Consider the following 22,644-nt stretch of genomic DNA (forward strand, 5'->3'; position numbering starts at 1 on the left):
CCGGAGTGTGGTGGAGGCTCCTTCTTTGGAAGCTTTTAAGCAGAGGCTGGATGGCCATCTGTCAGGGATGATTTGAATGCAATATTCCTGCTTCTTGGCAGGGGGTTGGACTGGATGGCCCAGGAGGTCTCTTCCAACTCTATGATTCTATGATTCTTTCTGAAAGTGAGTACAAGTAGCTTGTGGTAAGTGAGATGGATAGAGGAAAACGGAACAGTTTCAAAACAGGGCCAGGGAAGCAGGCTGAAGTGATGGAAAGGCTGGCTCTTTAACCCTGAGTTGAGCATTATTAAATCCCTAGGCTTTCCCTAATCCGCTCTTTCATTGGCTGCTCCGAACGCCAATCCCTCCTTCCAAGGTCCCGCCCCCTCCTCCGACCTCTTTTATTTATTTTGGCCCCACCTCCTTTCTTAGCCTAGATAGGACCGAGTGGGCGGGGCCAATTTCCACACGTTCGAGAAGGGGAGGGGCGGGGTCGGCGCGGCTGAGGAGGATTGTACGATCCTGAGCACCGACGGTTGGGAGTTAAGCTCGCGCGCCTCGGCAGGTGGAATGTGGAACGGGGTAAGTCGGAGACGGGAAGAGGGGGGTGTTGCGTGAAAGAGAACGGTGATGCCCTATAAAGAGTTATACGCGCCTTCACAATACCCCCCTTTCTTTATTTTAGAATGAGCGCCCCCTACTCCTGAGGCAAAGGAGAAGTGGGTCGCGATAAGTCAGAGTCAGGGAGGGGGGAGTTACATGAAAAAAGAAGGTGATGTCCATAAAGAGTTATGAGCGCCTTCACAATCCCCCCCCCCTTTATTTATTTTGAGAATGAGCTCCCCCTCCTCATATATAAAGAAGAGGAGCCAGCGGTAGTGGCTTTAATTCCGAACAAGGCGGACTCTGTGAGTTGGGGTCGCTCTTTCTGAATGAGTTTGTGGTTGGAGAGGAAGGGGCATCTTTCTTTCTCTGTTTTTGGAAGCTGTTTCCCGCTTAGTGGACTTGAGGCAGCCCTAATGTTCCTTCTCGCAACGGAGCGCCTCACGCGGGGATTAAACAGGAGGCGGGTGAGTGAGTGAGAGAGAGAGAGGCCAGGAGGGAGGAGGAAGAGGCCCTCTGCGGGTCCCCCTGTGTCCTCCCCCTTGACCCTATTTCGTGTGGCCTTGTCTTTCCCCACTGCCTTTCCCTATATTTCCCCCTTAGCTGAAACTTGGTTCGTTAAATTGGCGGACTTCGCTGAAATGTAGGCACCATCTCACATTGGTGATAGAAAGAAAACATTGGGGACATTGCTGGAGCACTTGGGAAGCTTTGATGGCCTTCATCACCTTTTCCCTTGATTAGATATGGAGTGGGTCTGCCTTTCAACGTTATTTGTTTCCATTTTGTTTACTATAATAGTAATATTGTTCCGTACTAATAATATATATTGAATGCACATGTTATATTGATAATATTATAATGTAATACTGTACTGTCGCACGCTGGGCCTGTGCATAAGACTGTAGACAGGACATAAATTCTGTGTGCCCAACGGGACGCCGGGGCTGCCTCAGATTAAAGGCCCTTGGATTTCCTTAAAACACAGTCTCTAGAATACTTAAAGCAGGGTTTCTCAGCCTGGGGGTTGGGACCCCTGGAGGGGTCGCGAAGGAGTGTCAGAGGGGTCACCAAAGGCCATCTGAAAACACAGTACTTTCTGTTGGTCATGGGATTTCTGTGTGGAAAGTTTGGCCCAATTCTATTGTTGGTGGGGTTCAGAATGCTCTTTGATTGTAGGTGAACTATAAATCCCAGCAACTTCAACTCCCAAATGTCAAGGTCTGTTTTCCCCAAACTCCAGATCCATCATTGTTTGAGTCCACAATGCTCTCTGGATGTAGGTGAACTACAACTCCCAAACTGAAGGTCAATGCCCACCAAAGCCTTCCGGTATTTTCTGTTGGTCATGGAAGTCCTGTGTGCCAAGTTTGGTTCAGTTCCATTGTTGGTGGAGTTCAGAAGACTTTGATTGTAGGTGTACTATAAATCCCAGCAACTACAACTCCCAAATGAAAAAAATCAACCCCTGCAACCCCACCATTATTCAAATTTGGGTGTATCAGGTATTTGTACCAAATTTGGTCCAGTGAATGAAAATACATCCTGCATATCAGATATTTACATCGTAATTCATAACAATAGCAGTATTACAGTTATGAAGTAGCAATGAAAATAATTTTATGTTTGGGAGTCACCACAACATGCGGAACTGTATTAAGGGGTCGCGGCATTAGGAAAGTTGAGAAACACTGACTTAAAGGTTCAACAAAGTTCTTTATTAATGAAAACAAACAGGTACTTTAAGGCTTTCTTAACAGTCTATTGGCTCTTTCAATCTTGTCCACAGGGAACAGGCACTATCTTCTTAACTGTAACTAATGGGGAAATCCTTAACTTCTAATCTGGGCAGTCTGTCTTTGCCTCTGTTAGCGTGGAGCCCCTGCACCTGGTACCAACTGCTTCTGGCTTCCGCGAGAGACCCTAACCAAGCAGAGCTTTTAGACCTCCAGGGAAAAAGGATTCAGGCTTCCGTGATGGTTGACTGAAGTCCCTCCGCAAAGGAGCTGTAAGGCTGTATGATCCTCGGCCAAGCTGTGGGCTGTATAACCCCGGCCAAGCTGTAGAAGACGAAGCTTTCTACAGGAGCTCTTGGTATTATGTCCTGCATGGAAACCTTCTCTGTGTGGACTGAACCCAAAAAGGCTCCTATTCCCTCCAAAAACCTTAAAGGGGGCAGGACCAGGGAACCTAACTATAATTGACAGGTGGCTTGCCCTATGATTGCAGCCAAAAGAAGCCACATATCTGCAGAGTCCCTGAAACTTAGGACTATAACAAATATTCAATGCAAAGCAAACAAAATTGGAGCTCCTGGTACAGCTGTACCTGCACAAATACAATAATTTATTTATTGTGTCAGGAGCAAACCAAACAGTTGTATTGCATTTTTTAACAAACAAACAAAACACAAAGTTTGAAAGCTTGGTAGTTGATTAAATTTATTTTTATTTATCGTGTCAGGAGCAAACCAAACAGTTGTATTGCATTTTTTAAACAAACAAACAAACAAAGCACAAAGTTTGCAAGCTTGGTAGTTGATTAAATGTTCTTTGATCAGTATTTGGCCACTCGGAGTGCCTCTGGTGTTACTATAAGAAGGTCCTCCATTGTGCATGTGGCAGGGCTCAGGTTGCATTGCAGCAGGTGGTCAGTGGTTTGCTCTTCTCCACACTCACATGTCATGGGTTCCACTTTGTAGCACCATTTCTTAAGGTTGGCTCTGCATCTCGTGGTTCCAGAGCGCAGTCTGTTCTGTGCCTTCTAAGTCGCCCAGTTTTCTGTGTGCCCAGGAGGGAGTCTCTCATTTGGTATCAGCCATTGATTGAGGTTCTGGGTTTTAGCCTGCCATTTTTGGACTCTCACTTGCTGAGGAAACAAACAACTGGCGAGTGTCTCTGTAGATCTTTAGAAAACTATTTCTTGATTTAAGTCGTTGACGTGCTAGCTGATACCCAAACAGGGGGTGGGCCAGAGACGTCACTGCCTTGGTCCTTTCACTATTGGCGGCTACTTCCCAGTGGATGTCAGGTGGTGCAATACCAACTAAACAGTGTAATTTCTCCAATGGTGTAGGACGCAGACACCCCGTGATAATGCGGCATGTCTCATTAAGAGCCACATCTACTGTCTTAGCATGGTGAGATGTGTTCCACACTGGGCATGCATACTGAGCAGCAGAGTAGCATAGCACAAGGGCAGATGTCTTCACTGTATCAGGTTGTGATCCCCAGGTTGTGCCAGTCAGCTTTCGTATGATATTTTTTCTAGCACCCATTTTTTGCTTGATATTCAGGCAGTCCTTCTTGTAGGTAAGAGTGACTCCCAGGTAATTGGGTGTGCTGCAATGGTCCAGTGGGATTCCTTCCCAGGTAGTCCTCAGAGCTCTGGATGCTTGTCTGTTCTTAAGGTGAAAGGCACATGTCTGTGTTTTAGATGGGTTAGGGATCAGCTGGTTTTCCCTCTAATAGGCAGTAAGAGCACCTAGAGCTTCGGAAAGCTTCTGTTCAACCATCTCAAAGCTCCCTGCTTGAGCGGTGATGGCACGATAATCAGCATAGATGAAACTCTCTGTCCCTTCTGGCAGTGGCTGGTCAATTGTGTAAATGTTGAATATTGATGGAGCAAGCACAGTCCCCTGAGGCACTCTGTTCTTCTGTTTCCACCATCTGCTTCTCTGGCCCTGGAAGTCAACAAAAAAGCTCCTGTTTTGTAGCAGGTTTCCTATGAGGTAGGTGAGATGGTAGTCCTTTGTGATATTCTACATTTTTCTCAGGAGGAGGCAGTGGTTTACAGTATCATAAGCTGCTGACAGGTCTATGAAGACAGCTCCTGTGATCTGCTGCCTTTCAAAGCCATCTTCTATGTGCTGAGTCAGGTTCAGCACTTGCGATGTGCAGCTTTTGCTTTTCCTGAAGCCAGCTTGCTGTGGAATCAGACATGGGTCTATTTTTTCCATAATTCTATGCAAATTAAGTACCTCCAGAACTTTGTAAAGATGGCATAACAGGGAGATTGGTCTATAGCTTTTTGGATCATTACGGTCTTTGCTTGGCTTCAAGATGGCAATGACTCTAGCTTTCCTCCAGATTTTGGGGATCTGACAGGATGCAGTGCAGTTGTTCATCATGGCATAATACTATATATATAATACTCTATGTGGGGCTGCCTTTGAAGACTGTTCGGGAACTTCAACTAGTCCAACAGGCTGCAGCCAGATTACTAACTGGAGCAACATACAGGGAGCACACCACCCCCTTATGTCAGCTCCACTGGCTGCCGCTCCACTTCCAAATTCAATTCAAAGTGCTGGTTTTGACCTATAAAGCTCTATACAGTTCTGGCCCAGCATACTTGTCTGAATGCATCTCCCTCTATGTCCCGCCTTGCAGTTTAAGATCATCTGGGGAGACCCTGCTCTCACTCCCACCAGGATCGCAAATACGTCTGGCGGAGATGAGAGACAGGACCTTCTTGGCTGTAGCTCCCCGCCTATGGATCTTGCTTCCCAACGAGGTAAGATCGGCTTCATCCCTCCTGTCTCTTAGAAAGAAATGGAAGTTGTGGTTCTGGGATTAGGCTTTTGGACAGCATGCATAAATAGCCCTTTGGTTATGGAATTTGACTGGAATGGTGATATAGCGGTTAATACTGGTTTTATTGTTTTAATTAATGTTCTATTTATTGTTTTGATTGTTCTTATATTGCTTTGGTATATTTAATGGCATCAAATTGTGAGAAATGTAAGCCGCCCTGAGTCACCTTTTGGGGTTGAGAAGGACGGGGTAGAAATACTGGAAATAAATAAAATAAATAAATAATACGTGTAATTTTTACTAATAATATTACAGTATAGTGCTATAGTAGAATATAGTAATACATAATTCTAATATTGTGCTGTGCTAATAATATATATTGCATGTATATATAACAATAATAAATATATTGTATATACATATATTTATAATATTATAATGTAATACAATGTTATACTAATAATATTATATTATAATTATATTTATATTACATGTAATATTACTAATGATATTACAATATAATGGTAAAGTACAATATAGTAATATATAATACTGATATTGTACTATGCTAATAATATAATATTATATTATTAGCATAGTAGGGCGGTGAGAAGGGCGGCATATGAATGTCGTGTGTGTGTGTGTATATATATCTATATATATATATATAAAATACATGTAATATTACTAATAATATTACAGTTTAGTGGTATAATGCAATATAGTAATATATAATTGCTGTGCTAATAATATATATTGTATGTATACATAACAATAATATATATATTGTATATATATAATATTAGATCAGCCCCCTCCCTCTTGTCCTTGAGAAGGATGGTGAAGACCTGGCTGTGGGACCAAGCCTTTGGGGCAGTGTGATGAGGCAATAATAGTATGGTGTCCTGAGATGGTTTTTAAGCAACTGATTATAAAGTGGATATAAGTGATTTTAATGTTTGTATGTATTTATGGTTTTTATGTCCTGGCATTGAATGATTGCCATATATAGGTTGTGCTCCGCCCTGAGTCCCATGCGGGGTGAGAAGGGCAAAATATAAATGTTATAAATAAATAAATAAATAAATAAATAACTTGTAAGCCACTCTGAGTCCTCTTCAGAATGAGTAGGGCAGGATATAAATGTTGTAAATAAATAAATAAATGGTTTGACTATAGCCAGAGATGAGTTGTTCAAAACATTGAAAAATGGAATATCATTTTTAACATAATGTATTCATCATTTCACACTTTAAGGCATTTTGATTTATTGAGATTTTATCATGACATAACTGTGGATGAAGATGAGACCTATTTGTTTTTAAGTAAGTCAGTGTTTCTCAACCTTCCTAATGCTACAACCCCTTAATACAGTTCCTCATGTTGTGGTGACCCTCAACCATAACATTATTTTTTGTTGCTACTTCATAACTAATTTTGCTACTGTTATGAATTGTAATGAAATATCTGATATGCAGGATGTATTTTCATTAACTGGACCAAATTTGGCACAAATACCCAATATGCGCAAATTTGAATATTGGTGGGGTTGGATGGGATTGATTTTGTCATTTGGGATTTGTAGCTGCTGGGATTTATAGTTAACCTACAATCAAAGAGCATTCTGAACTTCACCAACAATGGAATTGAACCAAACTTGGCACACAGAATTCCCATGATCATTTATTTATTTACTGTATTTGTATACCGCCTTTCTCAGCCAATTGGCAACTCAAGGCGGTTTCCAACAAATCAGTATACATAAAACATAATAGAGATAAAAAACATTAAACAGTATAAGACATCACAAAAGCAATAAAAACAACATCATCAGCGTCTCATTATTCTCAAGCATTGTCAGACATGATTAGACATAATGTCAGGGGAAAACTTTCACACACATTAGAATTATTACATTACAATGTTATTATTTCTATATATGATTATATTGTATATATTGATGGTGTCCCAAGTGATGTTGCAGGAGACACGATGGAACTGTGTCTTCTAGGCTGTCCCCTCTTCACTTTGTGAATTTGTATCCCACTTTTCTCTTTATACAGAATTCTATGGTTTATACTTTATAAATAAGTCTATAAAACTTTATGTTGCATAAACCAGCCAGTGTTTAAAGCCTCTTCTACATTTCCATATCAAATTGAGATTATCTGTTTCGAACTGGATTATATGGTAGTGTAGACTCATATAATCCAGTTCAAAGCAGATAACATATTTTATATGGCATTGTAGAAGGGGGCTGAGATGGTCTGTAAGGTGTAGTGCTTTTGGATTGGATTAGGACTCTGGAGAGGAGGGTTTGATTGCTGTTGAACGATGAAAACCTTGACCAAGTTTTGTACTGATAGAAAACCAATGGAGACTGTGATTTCCCTAACACCAGGCAACACATGTTTTGGTGCCTTAAATGTTAGCTTTGTATCTGAGTATATTTGACCTGCTGGTTCAAAAAAATGGCACCAATTTCCCCTTATCAGCTCTAGTTTTTGAGATACAGAACATATGCCATCTACCAGTTGCCATCTGTTCACCCTTAGAAAATCACGGTAACTTTATCTTAAGAAATTAGAGCTAATGCGGTCTATCCAATGCGATTTTATGAGTCAGCGTCCCAAATAACCCCAGGAGCAGGCCTAAAAAGAAAAACACCAAGAAAAAAAAGAATAGGTGTGGAAATGATGACGTGTATTAATAGTGCTTTCGTTAGAGAAGTAATTTTACATGCAGGTTGAATATCCCTCTATCTACAGTGCTTGGGACCAAAAGTGTTTACTTTTGGATTTTGAAATACCTGCTTCTGCATCTGTATAAATAATGAGTTATCTTGGAGATGAGATGCAATTCTAAACATGAAATTCATTTATGTTTCATATACACCTGAACGTTATGTTATGCAGTATAGTCATTTTTTATTTTTTCACACAGCCCGGAAAACTCACAGCAACTCAATGATTCCAGCCATGAAAGCCTTTGACTACACATTTTTTGCATTATTTGTAATTTTTACATAAAATTATTAAAAATATTGAATAAAATTATAATGTTGGTGTACATTGTATAAAGCTTGTGTACAAAATATTGCACCAGATTACAAAGTTTGTATACACTGAACCATCAGAAATGAGAGGTCTCACTATTGTAACCCCCAATGTGGAGATTTGGGCATTTTTGAGTGTTTTGGAATTTCATATAAGGGATGCTCAATTTGTAGTAAGATGTATAACCATTGCCAAGAAAATGGGACATAAGTGCAGTTTATTTTTCTGTTTTTCCAGTTCTCTCTTCCTCCCCCTTTGTATATTTTTTCTTCCTATAATACTTGGATATTGGAAAGGTTGTAGTCATTTTAAAAAAAAGTAGTAACTCATATATACGCACCCTGTTTTCCAACAAAGTGCTGTTCTGTCTGTCTGCATGGGGGAGGGGGCGTGAGACAGGGAAAGGCTGTATCCAACCCCTCAGTCCCCCCTTCCCTACATACATCAAATCACCCCCGGGGCTTTTGTGACCCGATTTTTTACAGGCAGCGTTTCCATTATGGAACAAATAGTTTCTTCATAGAGATTTGCATTTCCCTTGGCACTCTTTTCTTCTCAGATCTCCAGGTCAGAGTTCTCCTTTTGTGCACAAAAATAAAATGTAAGAAGTGCTGTATAGAAGTCTGGCAAAATATCTCAGCTCTGTCTCTCTTCAACTTCAGCAGTTGAGGAAAGACAGAGTGTTGAAAATAGGAACCTCCATTGTGAGTTTTCTAAATAGACTAGAATAGCTTTATTGTCATTGTACTATTGCACATTGAAATTAAATTCCTTCACACACCACAAAATAACATACCTATCCCTCCATACCCCAACCACCATCGCACAGCTCCCAATGCCAAATCAATGTGAAAACATGGAGTTCAACATAGTCACAGCTCTAGGATAAAAACTATATCTCATTCTGTTTGTCCTTGTCTTTGTCACATTGTGCTGACTGCCAGTTGGCAATAATTCAAAAATGAATATTCTGGGTGAGATGGATCCCCAAGAATGCTGTGAACAAGGGCTGAATTTCTGGCCTGTTCTTTTTTTCCACTGTAAGCTCATTGGTCTTGTTGATGTTAAGAACTGAATCATTGTCCCTTAGCACAAGAGCAGTCAATCCACCTCATCCAGATAGGCAGTCTCCAAGTTTCAAACAAGATAAGAACAAACCTACTGAACCTAAGTCGAATTTTATTGTAAGTTGGAACAGGCACATTTTCAAAGTATAACTCCAGCCAAATATATACATAGTAGCCTTGGATAGCCTAGGGAAGGGTTCGAAGCATCCCTGTGGTGTTTGTTTTGCTGTCTGTGCCCCTGTTCAGAAGATTTCACCTCACTTTCTGTCTCTGTGATAATTAGATTTTTTAAAAATTGGCTTGCTATGGAAATAAAAGATTCTGTAAAGATACCTTTTCCCCATGATAACTCTGAATACCCTGAAACCTTGAGATCATCCCAACTTAAGAGAGTTTTGAGTTAAGGGTAATCATTTGGCCTTAATTCTGTTTTGACATATGAGTTGTGTTTTCAGTTAAGAGCTAGCGGCAGAGTAAAGGACTTCAAGGATGCAGCCTCTATGCCTCGTGCTCGTGTCTGCTTTGGGGGATTGTCTTCTTCGCTCTTGTCTGTTTTGAGGAATTGTGGGTTAGTTAATTTTCTGTGGGTTCTATTCCTGGTATGTTTGGCTTCATTAATACAGGGAGAAAGAGTAAGAGAGGGAGGCTGGAATGAGTACAGTATGAAGGAAATAATGCTTCTGCTTCTCTGCTTTGTGCTTCCTTGCCATTGCTGTGTGCTTCTTTTTAATTGTCCCTTGTGAATGTGCATTTATTCATTATTTATTATTTATACAGTATTTCTTTGTTTTTAAAAATACATAACCAAAAAAAGGGGGGGTTTCAGGGAACCGGAACAGATTAATAACATTTCAGTGGGATAAGTTGCTTTGAGATAAGACTGATGTGAGTTAAGAGCTCAGTCACAGAATGAATTACACTTCTAAGTCAAGGTATCATTGTACCTCAGTTACCTAGATAGTAAGGTCTGTTGCATGTTGTTCATGGTTAAACTACCATGCCAGGGTCTTCCAGAATCTATCGATTTGTAGTTTGTTGTGGCATTAATATTCTTTAGCAGATAAATATACATATCTGTGTCTTTACCACCTCTCCTTTTGCCAGCAGGAAAAATCCTTTCTGCTTCTCCAAGTTCTTAGTTTATTCCAGGACAAAACACTGGTGTTCCATAATCTCTAGAAAGTAAATCTCAGTTTTGACTGGAATAGCCCAGTAAATTCTTTGTGCAGCTAAGTTCTGGAACAGTGTAATACCCAGACTTATGAACTAATTCATAAGTAGAAAAATTAACTGGTTTGCTATCATGTCTGAATTTTCCAATCATGATTTACTGTTAATTGGCAAACTACAACTGGAAAACTTCAAATGGTGAAGAATGCAAGCAAGCAAAATAGTTTGATAACCTATGTTACGCTCTGAAACAGGGTTTATTGTGATGCCTGAGTGATTCCTTTTCCTTTTTGACAGTATTGGGTCAGTGGGACTTCAACACTAACACTCTATACTGACTTTTCCACAGAGGTTAGAAAACATCTGATAATAGTTTATTATATAACTTTCTTGCAATTTGCTCTCTCCTTGGGCACATCTGTTGTATATAGACTCCTGAATACATGTGTCAATTTTATTCTGGTGTTCTTAGAATTATAAGAACTGTTGTGCATATATGTGCCAATAAGTAGCATACATACTATGTTGTGGTTGCTGGTGGCATCAATAGCAAACAGCACAGATTAAGGACAGAACTAGCTCATGAGTACTGTTGATGGATGAGTGCATTTCCCAAGGCACTGTTACAGATATGTCAACATTATCTGTAGCTGCTTTAACACAGTGAGACAATTCTCTCTCAACAGATTTCCCTGTCTCATGTACTTTCAAGGAAAAGCAGATTTATGCTTGTAGCTTCAGGAAATACCTACACAAAGCTGTGCAGTGGACAGGAACAGATATATGTCTTACCGAATGCCTTCTGCTGTCCTATATTCACATCAACTCTCTGTCTCATAGATTGGTGTGCAGAGAATATCTCCTGCATTTCTGGCACTAAATCACATTGACATTAGAAATGGAATAGGAGAAGATGTGGACATTTAAATTACATAAATAGGAAACCAGCATTTTCAAAGAATATTTTAAAAAAACTTAATCTGCTTTTAAAAAAATAAGGTTGGATTGATGATGCAGTGCAGATGAAGTATGTACTAAGGAGGTTTTACAGAACACTGAACCCATCCAGGTATAGGCTGCTTAAGGATGATGCCTTCTTTGGCAGGTTTAAGTTCAAGTTAGAACTTACTCTCAGATTAGATCATTATTGTGAAATGGGAAAAATGGGGAAATGTGTGGCTTTGTACTAAATTATAGTTTCAGAAATAATCATTTATTAATCATTAGTTGAATTATTTACAATTGCATTTTTGCTAGGTCTTTTCTTGCTTTTCTGTTTTTTTTGTTTTGAGTGTGTCTCAGAACCCAGGTTTGTAGCATTCCCCAGAGTTTAACTAGTCTAACCTGATAGAAAAAATTCTCTACTGCAACAGAGACTGTATGCTCTACTGTAGGCTAATGCTTTTATGTTAAGCCACTTTGCGTCTTCTTATGGAAAAATAAAGTGGGGTATAAATGAATATAATAAATATGACAATCTTCTTCTGTCTCTTCTTCTTCATAGCGTTTTCCCCACAAATTCATAGGGTCTGCTTTGCCTGTCATTTCCAGAGGAAACGACAGGCACCGCTATGATGTCGGGTTGGATTTTTGATGACTACTATAACAACAACAACAACAACAACTGGACCATACCTGTCATAAGATATACTGCTGGCATCATAAACTGGACATAGGCAGAACTGGATAATTTGGACAGAAAAACAAGAAAACTCATGACCATTCATAATTCACTACATCCTTGCAGTGATGTTGACCGGCTCTATCTGCCTAGAAAGTCTGGTGGCAGAATACTTTTACAAGTAAAACAAGCAGTTGAAGAAAAACACACCCTGGAAGAATATGTAAAGAAAAGCCAAGAACCTGCTTTAATTGAAGTCAGTAATCGGAAAGTTCTCAAAGCAAAGCAAGCAAAGAATCAGTACAAGAAAACTGCACTAAAAACCACATCTGACAGCTGGCACAACAAAGCATTGCATGGGCAGTTCCTTGACAAAATTGAAGGAAAAGCTGAAAAGGAGAGGACTTGGTTATGGCTCACAAATGGAACCCTGAAGAAGGAGACAAAAGGCCTGATTCTTGCAGCCCAAGAGCAAGCCATCAGAACAAATGTAATTAAGGCCAGGATTGAAAAATCAGCTGATGACCCAAAATGTAAACTGTGCAAGGAAGCTGATGAAACCATTGATCATATCCTCAGCTGCTTCAAGAAAATCACACAAACGGACTACAAACAGAGGCACAACTCTGTGGCCCAAATGATTCATTGGAACTTATGTCACAAGTACCACCTGCCAGTAGTAAAGAACTGGTGGGATCATAAACCTGCAAAGGTAGTAGAAAATAAACACACACAAATACTGTGGACTTTCAAATCCAGACTGAAAAAGTTTTGGAACACAATACGCCAGACATCACAATTGAGGAAAAGAAAAAAGTTTGGATTATTGATGTCGCCATACCGGGTAACAGTCACATTGAGGGAAAACAACAGGAAAAACTCAGCCGTTATCAGGACCTCAAAATCAAACTGCAAAGGCTCTGGCATAAACCAGTACAGGTGGTCCCAGTGGTCATCGACACACTGGGTGCCGTGCCAGAAGATCTCAGCTAGCTTCTTTTTAGGCGATCCCTCGTTTTCCAAGGATGATTGTCTTCCAGTGTTCTTGTGGGTCTGTATGTGGCTGTGGAGCCCTATTCTTGCTCTGCATCTTCTTCTGCAGTGAGGGCATTGGTTTCCAGGTGGAAGGCGGTCTCGGTTGGGGTTGGCTTGACATGCCTTCCTCTTGGCACGCTTCTCCCTTTCGCCCTCCATTTGTGCCGCTTCAAATTCTGCAGCACTGCTGGTCACAGCTGACCTCCAGCTGGAGCGGTCAAGGGCTCTTATAGTGCTGAAGCTTATTAAATATGGTTTTCTATGGGTGAGCAGATGGCGACTACTTGACAGCCTATGTTCTGTACCAGAAACTAGAGCTGATGTGGTCTATCCAATGCAATTTTCTGAATCAGCACTCCAAATAACCAAACCAAATCTAAAGTTGACCGAAAACTGATTCATAACCCTTTTGATACTAATGTTGAAGAGTGGTCCCTGGTGAAAGTGGTCCCTGGTCAAGTGACCCCTTGTCAAAAAAAGGTTGGGAACCACTGTATTAGAACCTAAGAATGATACATTTACTTTTCACATCTCACTTGTTTCTTTTCATACTTGTCTGTTACTTTCAAACTAGAGATAGAATGGTTAATTCCTAAAAACTTTGTTTGTAAGAGATTAGTTTTTTTAAACAAATAACTAAGTCATTGGTACATGCATGATTCTGTTCTCACAGTTGCTCTGATGCTTTCATGATTGCTCAGATAAAACCACATAATATTCTAGAATAGTCCGCCATTTAGTTCTATGCTGCTGATTGGAACAGTTGTGTGGCAGTTATTGAAGGGTACATACCTGCATCAGTAACATTTGTATGTGTATACATTTCTCTTTTTGATTGCAAGAAGTTTGTGTTATGTTCATAAGGGTTGCTTGCCATGGTGTAAAATTCTGAAGGGCTTCCTTTTTTGTATATTGGTTTATATTGCTCAATATGAAAATATTGTTCAATGCTACAATTTTAGTATGGATGGTGTGCCTGTGATTATTGCTGTAATGCCATCATATTGCATACTTACAGCTCTGTCAATATTAGAAAATATTCATTAAGACAATGATATGTGGTGTAACGGGAAATCTTATTGTGTTGTGCTATAGCAAAAAGTAAAATGATAATTGTATACCTTGCTATCCTTTATTTACTACTTGTAACTCTCCAGTGGGTTTATCTGTCTAGCTGTTGTGAAGTTCATCGCTTGTATCTTTCTCCTTAACCTTGATGATATTGATTAAGCACACATCTTTTCATTACTGTTTCAACTTACGGAATTTAATCCCTAATGAAAGTGTTTGAAGACCATATTGCAAAGAATGTGGCCCAGAAAAACATTTTGCATATGTTTTGCTCAAGAAAGAACAATTTTAAAGCTATGCCTACAAAAATAAAATTATCACCTAATATCACTTAGTAAGTAGAACTCTGTGACTTCTGTGAATAAACTACATGTTTATGATAAGTTTGTGTTAAAAACAAGGGAATTGAAAAATGTGTAAACAATGTCATTCTTATATTTTCAAGGAAAGGTGGGGATAGAAGAATTACAAATGATTAAATTCTACTAGGTAGAAATAGGTTGTAAGCTAGATTGAATAGTTACCACATAAAATTTAAAATAAAATGATATCTACAGTACCATTTATTGATGAAAGTTAACAAAAGCACTATCTGTTCAGTTTCTTTTTTTAATTCCTAGTAAATTTTCATGCTGCATAGTTTAACCTGGATTATGTTTTTGAAACTATTTGAGATGGCATAAGGCATATTAAGAGAAACTTTTATTTCCAATTGTCCTTTAGTGATGTGCATGTATGTCTTGCATATAGGGTTCCTATTTCCTTCAGTGACCAGAATGCCCCCTGTTTTTCCTCTGAGAGTAGATTATATTGATTCTGCATCAGGATTTGTTGTTCCAGTGCATTAGTGGCTGAGTTGTCTGTTTTCTGCTTGATTGTGATTCTCATTTTGTCCCATTTTATTTTCCTTTCAAACCACCATCTTCATTTGAAAAGGCAATGAGCGATACACCAAAATGAGTCTCTTCCTTCTATCCATGCTTACTAAGGCTCTGTAGTTTAGAAAGGCTTGAAGTTTGTTAGCCGTAGTTGTATAGACTGTGTATAGTCCATATTATTTCAGTGATTGTGAGAAGAATATAGTTGTTCATCTTTAAATACTGCTTGACCAGTTAGATGCTTTCATGTTTAATACCACTATAAACAACTATTTTGTGGAAAGAATGGCCAGGGGCCATTTCCTCTGAAAGCAATGCAAGTTGAGTAAACCTTATCTGGAAATCCAAAATAGCTCCATAATTGTTCACATAAGTGACTGAGAATGACACCTTTGCTTTCTGATTCCTCAGTGTGCACAAATTTTATGCCTAAAATTACTGAAAATATTGTTTTAAAAGTTACCTTCAGGCTATGTGTGTAAGATATGTATGAAACATATTTGAATGTAGTGTTTAGACTTGCATCTCATTTCCAAGATATCTTATGTATATGCAAATCTCCCAAAATCTGATACCCGAAACACTCCTGCTCCCAACATTTTAGGTAAGCGTTACTCAAAGTGTAGTTTAAAGGCCTCTCAAAATAATCACTGATTATTTTTATGACATTTATTCATATCAATGTAATTTTCAGTTCCCGCAAAAATAATAATTCTTATTTGATCGTGTTATCCTCACCTAGAAACCAGACAAAGACAAGTAACTGGCAACACTGCGTAGCGAAATAATGTGACCTTTTTATTTGAATGAGAAGCTGGTCGTTTTAACTTCCCCACCTAAAACTACTTCCATGACTTACAGTGAACAATCTTCTCTAATATTTCACAGGTGCTTTTTTCGTGCCAGGAGCAACTTGAGAAACTGCAAGTGTGGTTTTCTTCATTTTGTGATTAGTTGAGATATTTCAAAGGATGCAGACAGGGCTTTCTTAGATGATGCAAATCTTATACCACTTGTTCTGAGTTGTATTTTCTTCAGATTCTCTAATATTCCCATGAAGAACTCTGGTGAACGATCACACAAATTGGGATGAAAAATCTTTAGATCATGTTCCAACTTTGCAGGTTTTAACGCATTTTTGCAGGGAATGGTGGCACATATCACATTGAAGTCTTATCTTGTGATTTATTTCAATTGCAATGAATCAAAACTTGATACAACTGCTATCGTATTTTCTCTTCGGTGCCATTTTCTGAAAGACAACATTTAAGAAACAAAAACACTATGTAATTGTTGGCACATTTTCACATGCAAATATGAACCATAACATTTCTTTACTGACCTTAGAATCATAGAATGATACAGTTGGAAGAGACCACATGGGCCATCCAGTCCAACCCCCTGCCATGCAATTTTACATCATACAGTTTCTGTTTACGATTTTTTCTCCAACACACAGACTGCTGTATGTGGTCAGCTCAACTTAGACTTGGTGGACCACGGCTTGGGCACCAATGAACCAGTGGTTTCATTGTACAGATGACTATATAGGAAATCCTACAACCAGTTTGAGTCCAGATGGTGATGATGCAAATCTCAGAGCACTGGTGCCCATTAAAGGCTTTCTTTTGCACACGTTTGTGGGGTTTTGTTGTCCACCTGCTGCAGTTTGAGGCTGTTGCAATCCAACCACCTACTTAATCCCCTTTTTACCCAAACACCACACAGATGAACAGGAATAGTAAGTTTATTAAGAAAAGAGTATATAATATAAAGTTACAAAATACACCCATGAGTTAGATTTCCAGAAGCTTAACAAAAGCAATGACCAACTCCGAACAGGAATTCCAAAAATCACTTAAGGCAAAAGCAAGAAACTGTAATCCAAGGTTTGTTGCACTTAAACAAAAGCTTGAAATCATGAATATGACCATAATCCAAAAGCTTGATACTTAAATTTTACTATAATCCCCAACACTTGACATTTAAAACAAGATTTGTAATCCAAACAGGAGGCATGGAGCTTAAACAGGAAAACAAGATATAGACCCAAGAACAGAACTCCTAACTCACCGCTCCCAAGACAGGCAACTTGACACATGAAAATCCAATGTTGATCTCCCCACTGAACATTGACTCCAATTCCTTAAGAATACTCCCTCTTGCCCATGATAGCACTCTTTCTCACACATGGGTTCCCTTTGTTTATCTTTCAGCCTCTGGGAACACTGGATTTGTCTCTGTTTATTTATTTATTATTTACAGCATTTATATACCGCTTTTCTCACCCCTAGGGGGACTCTGTTTCACATTATTTCTTTTGATCTATAAACACTGAGTTATCTGTAACCCTCCTGTCTCCTCCACATTCCTTTCAGAGTCAATCACTGACTGATTTTTATGAGAATCACTTCCTGTTTCTCTGACAACAGGTTTACTCAAAACATTTCCATCATCGCTTTTGCTTTCCCCCACAGAAACACCAAGCTCAACCAGAAAATCCTCATCCTCAGAGGCTTCACAGGCCTCAGTAGAGGCTAATTTTGAACCGCACCAAATGGCCAGCACAGATAGGGCCTGAGTCAACTTTCTAGTCCCAAGCAAACCCACTTTTGCAAGTGCCTGCTTGCCATTGCGTCAGGGAGAAAAGCTCAGGCGAGGCCCAATGGGGAGAAGAAGTGTGTCCAGTATCCCTCGCTTATCTAGCCCTCAGTCCCTCTGGACTCACCTATTGCAGAATTTGATGAAGCCCATTGGTTCCTTTGCGGGTCCCAAAATCAGCTGCCACATAGACATTTTCTGAGGGGAGGGGAGAGAAAGACTCCCAGGAAGGAGAAGAGGGGCAATGGGGCCTCCACAGGACTTCTGGCCTCCTACTTGGTGCCAGACAGGTCCACGTCACTCGCTCCACAATCACAAATTCTAGCCTTATATGATCACTTTTTCCAAAAGTCCCAACTGTTCTGATTTCAATGATGAAATCTTCCCTGTTTGATTAAAATCAAGTCTAGAATTAATGATCTACTTATTCCTTTTTCCATTGTTTAAAAAGGGAAATTATCTTTAGTGCACATCAGCACATCTTTAGAGAGCCTGTGCCTAGCAGTTAAGCTCCTAGAAGATTTCTGAAGTAGGTTTCAGAAAGGTATTCTTTGATCTCCTTGTCTTGGTTTTGTGACCTTTAATAAAGTCTTGTTTTCATTTTTGACATCATTTATCTTTGCTCAAAAGCTTTCCACTGGTCTCATTTGATAAACTCAAGCTGTGCATTGATGTGTAGATATTAACACATGGGTTGTTCTTTTATTCAGCTGTGAATATTTCTGTGGCTTCCATTCTCTCCTCCTTTGTAGCATTCACATCCTTATGTTTAGAGCTTACTTTTGGACAGATGTTTAAGTTATCATCCCCAGCCCTTCAAGTATTTAGTGTAAAGCCCTCTTGATCAGATTTTCCATGTTTTTTGCAAAAGATTTTCTTCCCAATCATTGTCAAATGTGGTTCATCTGTGGCCAGTAGTCCTTTGTTTTGTCTCCACCACCGAGACTTTCCTCTTGGAAGACAATCATACTCGTCCACAAGTGACTGCCAATTATGATGATGAATAGCTTTGAAATTAAAATGATCCATTACATGATGGGATGTATGCATTATCTTCCTCCTTCCTCCTTGTCTTATTTTTATGGTTTTCATTTAAAAGTAAATACATAATAAATGAGAATAATTAAAAAAAATACTCAAAACAGTCAAAAAGAGAGGTCAAGAGCATTCAAAAGTTCAAAAGAGATTTTTTTTAAAAATCTTGAGTGCACTTAGTAAAAAAATCTAGTGCAGTAGAGCCATGTATTATGCAAGGGATCTGTTCCAGTATACTTGCATCATATTAGTTTCATGTAAAATCTGGAGCCCTTTTTCTGGGGAGTGATGTGGCCAATTTGGGCTTCCTGTTTGGCATAAGATTTTCATGGGATAAGCAGCAACAGCTCTGTCATACCAAGGCTCATTTCCCATTCAGGGCTATCCAAAATTATTGTTATCTCATTGTAGCAGCATCTCCTGCTTTTATCATTTTTCTCTTTGTGTCTATGAGTGAATCTGTAAAATAGATTAATGTTCGATCTTTCTTTTTCCCACAGGAGATTGAATCATGCCTTTAGTCAAACGGAATATTGAACCTCGGCATCTTTGCCGAGGAGCTCTTCCTGAAGGAATTACTAGTGAATTAGAATGTGTAACCAATGGTACTCTTGCTGCTATTATACGCCAACTAAGCAGCCTAAGTAAGTTATTAGATATTTTTTTTTAAGTTTTGTCAATTTATTTTATGAATAGCTGAATGTCATCTGAAAGGGGAGAATTAATGGAATCTATGCTTCATCACCCTAACTTTAAGGACTATTCATTTATTTTCTGTAGAGACAGGGTGCAAAAGAATGATAATACTTTTTAAAGAAAAAGACAATGTTATAGTAGTGAAATAGTTGTATTTCTGACCCTTGGGAATCTAGCTAAAGACCCACTGCAATGCATGTATATATTATATACACCACTATGTCCTAAATTAATAGAAAAAAGTGTCATTATTATATATATTACCATTTCCTCAATTAATCAGAAGAAGATAATCAACAAAAAATATACCAACTCTAGCCTTATTGAAATTATAAACTGCTTTGCTGAATTACAAATGAACATACTGTTGTTTAGTGATCAGGTTTGCATTATTACTGTTTTTAAAAGATAAAACCTTATCCTGAGGAAACTTGGTTTAAATAGGGTTTTCCCCTTGGTTATTTAAAGCTCTATTTTAAGTGTTCTTAGCTTCAAACATCCTACAAGACTGTTTATCCATGATCAGTCTTCTCTTGCAACAAGTGTTGCTCTAAATTTGAAAATACTTAACATTAGGATGACTATTTGGATGGTACCATCTGTTTGATAGTAGAATCAGCTAACTTGGAAAGGGTTTTTGAAGTAAGAGGGCCATCTCTCAGAGATTTTTAGCTATAGAGTCTTGCTCTGGCAGGGAAGCTGGACTAGATAGATATCGTTCCATCTATTTGATTCAATATATCTCTGCAAACTCAGACAGGGCTGTCTTCTTTTATAAGTTTCTCTTTTGTAGTGTTGAGGTTGGAGAAGATCAATATTGACAAAGTGATGGGAATTATAAAGGGGATGTTCTCAGCTTTTTGATTCCCCGTATCACTCTAGAGATTCGGTACTGGGAACATATAATACTCTTTCCTCTAAACATTATTTCAAAAGAGCTTCTTTCAGTGAATCTTAAAGAATGAATAGAAATCTTTGAAATCACATAAGTAATTCTCTGTTGAAACCTTATTTGCGCATAAATGTGGGACTAGCGTGCATTCCAATAATTCCAAAAAACTGCTCCTCCAAGTGTTTTGGACTTCAGCTCCTAGAAATCTCAGCCAGCTTACCAGCTGTTAGGAATTGTGGGAGCTGAAGTCCAAAAACATCTGAAGGAGCACAGTTTGAGAACCTGATTTAAACATTTAACCACTTGTCCCTTTCTTCCTTTACAGGCAAGCATGCTGAAGACATATTTGGAGAGCTCTTTAATGAGGCCAACAACTTTTACATCAGAGCAAATTCTCTTCAAGACAGAATTGATCGACTTGCTGTCAAAGTTACCCAGCTGGATTCAACAGTGGAAGAAGGTGAGTAATTACTTTTGAGTGTTGGGCCAGAAAGAGCATAGTAATTAATTGCACAGCAATTACTGCTTTTTCTTTTGGTGTTGGTATTGAGCAATATTTTAACCCGTCTGAAAAAAAAGTTCAGAGAAAAGACAGAATAAAATACAAAAATGAGAAGGGTTAGCATCAAAAAAATGGGAAAATATATTGCAACCTTTTTATTTTTCTAGCAAAAAAATCCCCATTCTCTCATTGTCTTTATAGGAGACCTATTTTTAATTGTTTCTTTTTTTGGATTTTTTCTATTTTATTAATTAATTAAATTACTGTGGATTAATCAGGATGCTTAACTCATTTGTTCCAGACAGGTAGCTTTGGGCTAACTCAGTGTTAGCCCAACTTGGAGTAAACACGTTGAAATTAGTAGGGCTCATTATCCCCCACTAACATAACTCCTATTGATTTCAGTCAGTTTCCTTGAGGAAGGGCTAACAGCTTCTGATTGCATCCATTTGGAATGTAAGCTACTTTAGGATAAGCTCTCATTAAGACAGCTAATTCTCAGACATTATATAACCAGATTCTAAGAATCTAGTCTACTTACATGTGTGGTGTGAGAGGTTCTTGATTTTACTGAAACAAGAACACGTTTTTATGAATCAGTGATAATGTCATAGTATTGATCTGTATTGTTAGCTCAAAATGTATGAAATAAATTACCACAAAGAGCAGCTGCTTCCTATAATTAGTTTAATGTACCTTTTGTAATGTACCCTTGAAATTCACTTCTACGCAATCACTGAAGAAGGATTTGGGTTGCTTGGCTAGTCTAGTTAGTAGCTTTCATGTAGAGAATGGAATGTTTGAAAACGGATATCTTCATTTGACCTTAGGATCTGAGGTGTGCTGTGATGTCAGACATAGGACAGCAGTACAGTCCTTCTCTTCTCTCATATAGAGTAAATATATGGAAGAGAAGACTGAGGGCTGTGCCACCATGATGTGAAAGACATAACTGATTGTCAGTTAGTTGCTTGAGCTTGTTTAGTTTCAGTATTTCATAGGATACAAAAGAAATAGCTATTTGCTCTGAGGCTTGTGTAGGCCCACAAAATGGGTGTATGGTTGTATTAATTAAGAATGCAGTTCTCGACGTGGTCACATTGAAAAATGCATGTGTTTTCTTGATCTAAAATTGGTAGTTCAGACAAAACATAAAGTTCTGCATTTGAAAAAATACATATAAAAATAAAATTGGTGTGCTGTCTTTCTCAAAAATCGGCATGATGATTTTTTTTTCAAAACAGAGTAATAGATTTTGTCATTTGTTAATACGGATGTTGAATTCAGTTGACATTCTAATCAGATCTGTAAAAGTATAACACATTTTTAAAAAGCTGACTTTTTGGTTAAAGAACTGTTGTTTAAAAGCAGCATGCTGCATTTTAAATCAAAGATCATCTTAGGTTACAGTTGAGGTCAGAGGAATGAATGCCCCCAAGACTCCATAATGAGAACTGCATGGAGACTCAGAGCGGCTTACAACCTATAAAACAGACAGTTACAGTAAAAAATGCAACATAAATTCCCATGTAACTATTAACAAGTTACAACCTTTAAACATTAAAACATTTTAAAAATCCCATTCCCCATAAAAATATATAAAACTGACATTAAAACATATTAAACATATAATTTAAAAGCCATATAATTACCTATTCTTTTAGAAAATAAGAAACAAATCAATCACTGGCAGTCCACTATATATAGCTCAAGTATTGCACCTCACTATAGCTGTCCATCTGCTAATCTTCTTCCGGGAAGGCCTGCTTCCAAAGGAAGGTTTAAGCTGCTTCCAAAATGACAGCAGGGAGGGGGCTGTTCTAACCTATTTAGAAAGGGAGTTCCAGAGCCATGGCGCTACCACCGAGAAGGCCCTCTCTTGTTCCCACCAGCCTGTGCT

General features: G+C 38.7%; 1 protein-coding gene across 4 annotated transcripts in view; it reads left to right on the forward strand.

Annotated features, from left to right (window-relative positions):
• Positions 1–437: 437 nt before the first annotated feature.
• Positions 438–22,644, forward strand: part of WASF3 (WASP family member 3) — a 38,000-nt gene continuing 15,793 nt past the window's right edge. The window contains exons 1-4 of one of the 4 annotated variants that reach the window (XM_060770905.2): positions 440–564; positions 4,977–5,100; positions 19,155–19,298; positions 20,568–20,702. In XM_060770905.2, coding sequence (XP_060626888.1) covers positions 19,166–19,298; positions 20,568–20,702 — 268 coding nt within the window. In that variant the 5' untranslated portion in view covers positions 440–564; positions 4,977–5,100; positions 19,155–19,165. Of the gene's footprint in view, positions 565–892; positions 1,053–4,976; positions 5,101–19,154; positions 19,299–20,567; positions 20,703–22,644 lie in introns of those variants that run through there. The other 3 variants (XM_060770907.2, XM_060770903.2, XM_060770906.2) reach the window with 3 other exon arrangements.

Source organism: Anolis sagrei, chromosome 3 (assembly GCF_037176765.1).
Source record: "Anolis sagrei isolate rAnoSag1 chromosome 3, rAnoSag1.mat, whole genome shotgun sequence".
Classification (NCBI taxonomy): Eukaryota; Metazoa; Chordata; class Lepidosauria; order Squamata; family Dactyloidae; genus Anolis; species Anolis sagrei.